General features: G+C 58.4%; 3 protein-coding genes across 3 annotated transcripts; 2 read left to right on the forward strand and 1 right to left on the reverse strand.

The window, feature by feature from the left end:
• Positions 1–69: 69 nt before the first annotated feature.
• Positions 70–790, reverse strand: SPRG_17430 (hypothetical protein; the record flags this gene model as incomplete). Its single annotated transcript, XM_012356724.1, has 4 exons — positions 70–261; positions 309–451; positions 503–636; positions 681–790. Coding segments are annotated over 4 exons (579 nt in total), but the record flags the coding sequence as incomplete, so codon positions are not given.
• A 1491-nt stretch (positions 791–2281) lies between these two features.
• SPRG_17431 (hypothetical protein) lies at positions 2282–4198 on the forward strand (the record flags this gene model as incomplete). The annotated part of the gene is made up of 2 exons (XM_012356725.1): positions 2282–2689; positions 3683–4198. The coding sequence occupies 2 exons, from the start codon at positions 2282–2284 to the stop codon at positions 4196–4198; spliced, it is 924 nt and encodes a 307-aa protein (XP_012212115.1).
• Positions 4199–4612: 414 nt separating this feature from the next.
• Positions 4613–5217, forward strand: SPRG_17432 (hypothetical protein; the record flags this gene model as incomplete). The annotated part of the gene is made up of 1 exon (XM_012356726.1): positions 4613–5217. A coding segment is annotated over one exon (605 nt), but the record flags the coding sequence as incomplete, so codon positions are not given.
• Between the last annotated feature and the right edge of the window lie 10 nt (positions 5218–5227).

Raw genomic sequence — 5227 nt, forward strand, 5'->3', positions numbered from 1 at the left:
CCACTTGTGCGATGCTGCGGGCCCGTCGCTCGGTTCGTCTGTCTTTTCCGCAGTCTTGTAGATCCACACGTCTTTCATGTGCGTTGGCGCCACCGAGCTCCGGCCACCGAGCAGCAAAAGCGCCTCCTCGGGCTCGCTGACCACCGGCGCGGCCTGGCCCTTGGTCGTCTTGGTCGCGTCTTGGGCGGGACGGTACTTGACAAGCGTGAGCGAGTGCCACGCGCGCGGCGCCGGCGCCTCGTCCTCGGTCTTTCGCGGCACCTACGGCGCAGGATTTGAGCTGCGATGGCACACGCGCGCCAACGCACCGCTTCGATCGTGAGGACGTTGGCGTCCAGTTGAAGCTTGTACACGTCGTCCAAGCTCTCGTAGGCATGCTTGTCGGTCGAAACAGCTTCGCCACCAAAGAGAAAGAGCGACGCCTTGGACGGCAGCGCCGCAAGACGGTGGCCTACGCCACACCTGCGTCACGACATGTATCTCTCTCGAGCTAGGGCGGCACCGATGCGCCGGGAGATGCGGCCCTGGACGTCGTAATCGTACAGGATCCGCTCGCTCGTTAGATCAAAAACAAGCACGAGCGCGCTCTCGTTGAAGTCTTCGCCCGGCGTCTCCCGCCCACCGAGCACAATCGCCCTACGCGATGACGTGATGCGACGAGCTCACCGAACTTGACGCACCGGTCGCCAAGGACGCCGACGACGGCGCCTGTGTAGCCAACGCAGTCGAGGTTCGTCTCTTTGTAGTTGCCATTCCACGAGTCGATCTCCTTGTGGCTGAAGAAAGCCATCCGTCCTCCGTGTTTCGATTCTAACGAGGTTGAGTAACCGCTCAAAACGCATCACAGTCGCAAGGGGCGAGGTTGCTTTTGAATGTCCTAGGCTGCAGCCATTTGGCTTGCCGACACGCTTGCTGCTGTGACGGAGGCAGTTGCGGGGGTGTGCGAGTAGCCACCTTGGAGCGTCGAGCACAAGAGGGGCTGACTATTGTAGTCTGGGATCTCGTACGCCTTGAGACCGCCGGGCCGATGCAGAGAACGCACGCACTTGGCATCGAAGAGACAGAAACCATGCAGACGTTGCCGATATATAGGTGTGGAGGCGCAGGTGCTGGCGGAGGTGTGGGATTCTGGGACGCACCTCCAGCGTCAAGCCACTCTGAGGGTCTACGTCTACAATACAACCGCGATCCCGAGCACGGTTGTGGGTGCAACACGTGTCCATGCTACCACTGCATTGCGCAAGCTCTTGTTGGTCTATCGCACTAACGCACCGACGAGCTGTAAAACTATTTTTGAAATGAATTTCAATCACCAGCATGACCAATTGGTTGCCAGGTCTTTCTTCAAGTCTTTGCCACGCTGCACAAAGACTTCCGTCCTGCAGCTAAAACCAAAAATAATGTTTGCGATGGACAACAATCGACTAGGACCGGTGCGATGATGGTGCTGTGAGCAAACCGTCGTCTTAGGTGGACACGCGCTCTTGATCCGCCGGAGTAGAGGTTACCCAACTTGCACCCTCTCCGGCGCCGGCTCATCGACAGTGGTCTCATCGAGAAAGAATTCCTCGTTTCCTTGAAGTACCTTTCTGAGACCCGATTCATACGGCGCGGGAGTGAATTCCATCTTGCAGACGGTCACGGGGTCTTTTGTTTCCTGACAGGATTGACATTGTGATCCCATAAAGCGCCGTCGCGCGCCTACGCACAGTGGCGCATATCGCTGCGCGCTTGTGACGGAGTGCAAAGTAGGAGACAGAACCACCGCTTCAGTATCACTGCAAGGATCTCCCACATGACATGATCGCCTCCCCGCGACGGAAATGGCACGGACCGAGATGCCGGTATGCTTTTGAACCGACAGTACGCACGACCAGCTTGTGTGACCCACTCCAGGACACATGATGCGGTATCCTGAGTCCCAAGCTCGGCTCCATGGCACTTGCATGGTCGAACTACTCGTTCAGCTTACTTGTACACGTTTGCGAGGTGTCGCCTCCGACCGCCATGGTATCGATGCTACACTATACTTGGAGTTCCCACCTGTATTAAATGATTCTGCACTGAATTGCTTCTCTATGCCCTTGGGCTGCGCTCGCTCTATATATTTGTACTGGATTTTCCATCCTCCAACGTGTCCGGCACCGCGAGTAGTACCCGTCGAGGATATGTAATGACCCCGTTGGACTCGAGAGTTGGCTGTGACGGGACACTCCTTGTTTTAGAATCAACTAGTGTCTTTATCATCCACCGAGATCATTTTTCTTTTTCGTCGGCTGTCATGAAGATCTGCTGCTTTCACGAGTGCACCAACGCGGCCATGGACGACGGCTCCTTCAAGTGCTTCTTCCACCGCAACCGGTCCATGTGCTCGATCGCCGAGTGCTGGAACCAAGTATATGCCCGCGGTCTCTGTGTTGGCCACGGCGGCCGCAAGTCCTGCGAGTTCCCCAACTGCGTTGGGAAGGCCCGCAGCGGGCAGTTCTGCACGCGCCACAACGCGCGGCTCGAGGCCAAGCGCATGTGCGGTGTCCCCGACTGCCCTCGTGTCGCCCACCGGAAGGGCAAGTGCACACGCCACGGCGGCGGCCGCCTCTGCCAAGTCGACGACTGCAAGACCCTCGCACGCAAGGGCGGGTACTGCTGGACCCACACCAAGCAGCTGCTGCAAGAGGCGCGCGCTGCTCAGGTGCTGGATGCGACCAACACTCCAGCTCTGCTGGAGAGCGACAGTTGTTACGATGCTCTAGACCACTCCATTTTGGACATGATCCTCGAGTTGGGACCGTCACAGACTAGTGTGTTTGAATGTACGATTTAGTGATCTGTGTACGGATTCAATCTTAATAGTCTGGAGCAAGTGCCGAGGAAACCACAAGATGTCGCAACGCTTACCACCGCGTAGAAAACGTGCTTTATAAGCGCCCAGCATACGCGTCACTTGACGTTTGCATGCTCCGACTCCCATTATGAGTGCAAGGTTTGCAAGCTCCTCCTTCCAAAGCTATTTACTGCGATATTTTCGCAGCTGTTTATAGTTGGAATGAAATGCGACGACAGACAATGTTGTGCAGCTCTTTGTGAAACACACGGCACCCGACAAGTGTGCAACGTTGCTAGGATACTACCGACTGAGACACAACGATTCAGTAGCCCACATACCGACGCCAAGATCGCCTTGTCGAAAAGGGTGCGCACTACGCAGTGTCTCAGCTGCGGCACCGTGCGGCACCTATAAATCCTGCTTTGATTCACACTGAATATCTAGTGTCGGAAGTATCGAAAGTATCGGTCCCTGTGCACGTGAGCTCCTCACGTCCCACGAACTGCAACACACACGACACCGCACTGTAGTACGGTACAGTCGGCAGACATTCATACTACCAGCATCTCGCCACCAGAATCGTTTTGGCGGTTGGGGTGCTTCGTTGTCATCGAGTGACCGCCCCGTGATACAGTGCCACGGAATTGCGGTGATGGACGTTGGGCCGCCCGTGGAAGAGCCCGATCACGTGACCGCCGTCTAGTGTTCGCTTATAAGCCTAACGCACCCGTTTCCAGCCGCTGAAGCGGGCTAGGCGGTCTACATCATATGCTGCTCGGGACGTTTCGTGACACACCAAATCCAGCAGCTCGATCAATTGAGGAGCCTCGTCCTCTCATTCTCACATTTACTTTCAAGCGCTTCACCATGTCGACGACGCCGATGGGCCACTTCTGCCTCCGCGCCCTCCAAGCCATCTGCGGCTTCACGGCGATGCTCACGGCCACATCGGTCACGGGCACTTCTGCTGGCGACTATGCAATGGTCGCGGGCTACACGGTCGGCATGATGGCGATGGCCATCGCGTTTCTGCTCGGCTTTCGGTCGTTTCCCCGCGTCGTGACGGCGCCGTGGATGCTCATTTCGCTCGACGCCGTGCTCGGCCTTTTCTCGCTCAGTGCCGGCATCGTGCTTCTCACGTCGACAGTGCTTACCAAGACGTGCTCGCTTCAAAAATTCATGTCGCGCAAGCTGCTCGACTGCACTGCGTTCTACGCCGCGATCGGATGCCTCTTCGCCGCTGCCTTCTTGCACCTCATGGCCATCGGCTTGACGCTCGGCGGCATCATTCGCGTGCAAGAATCGGACGCCGAGACGGTTCATACGCCCGTGATGGCCCACGCCGATTACCCCCGCGACGCCTCGCCCGCCTAGTAGGTCGCAACCGCTTTCGTTGAACATCAAGAGATGCCTCCGCGAGCTTGGAATCTTTTAAATTTTCAATAAGATCTTACTCGGAGGATTGCCCCAGATTCTCAGCGCGAACCGACGGCCGGATTCGCTCGTTGCGTTTGGAGATCGCCCGGGTTCACAACCGAACACTCGACGCTGATTGGCTGGACACGAGATTGCGGGAGCGGTTTTTTGCTCGCTATGGTTGTCACGACGATCGATAGCAGAGTCGAGGGAGCCTCGCCGTAGCGACTCGGAACATATCTGCATGCAGGGTGTTCTCTGCAGCTGGGGCGCTTCTCGGCCCGTGGCGCGATATCCGCGGGAGGATTCGCGCCCGCTGATTCGCCGCGACAAAGAAGCGTCCCACTTTCGGCCAGATTGCTTTTTGACGCCATGGTCGCAGCCCGCGTGCTCGGCTCCCGGGACCTGCTCCCGCTCGTCAGCGCCTACCAGCGCGGCACGCCCCAAGAGATACTCGAGCTGCGCGCGCTCCTCGACGCGATCGACCTCGCGGGCCTCCACGCGCTCTTGTTGGCGGCCGACGAGACGTATTCCGCCAATTGCTTTGCGGCGTTTGCAGCCTTTCACAAGCGCGTGTCGCCAGCTTCGCTCCTGCGCGTCGCCTTCACGAGGAGCCGCGCCGCCGCAGTCTACTACGCGCTTGTCCACGGCAACCTCTGTGTCGTCCGGGGCATGCGCACGTCGTCCCGCGCCGCCATCTCCAACTCGCAGTGGATCATCGCGGCGACCTTTGGCCACTTCCATGTGATCGAGTATCTGCACCGGCACGACTGGGCCAACTACGATCAACGCGCGATGAAGGCCGCGGCCATGCGGGGCAACCTCGCGATGGTAGTGTACCTCGAAGACCTCGGTTACTGGAGCCCACACGTGCTGCGCTGGGCGTGCACGGCGGGCCAACTGCACGTCGCAGAGTTTGCCAACGACCGCGAGACCACGAGATCGCTCGGCGCCGGCACGATCAACGACGTGGTGCGGTCCGGGAAC

The sequence above is a fragment of the Saprolegnia parasitica genome (assembly GCF_000151545.1).
Source record: "Saprolegnia parasitica CBS 223.65 unplaced genomic scaffold supercont2.563, whole genome shotgun sequence".
NCBI classification, from domain to species: domain Eukaryota; phylum Oomycota; class Saprolegniomycetes; order Saprolegniales; family Saprolegniaceae; genus Saprolegnia; species Saprolegnia parasitica.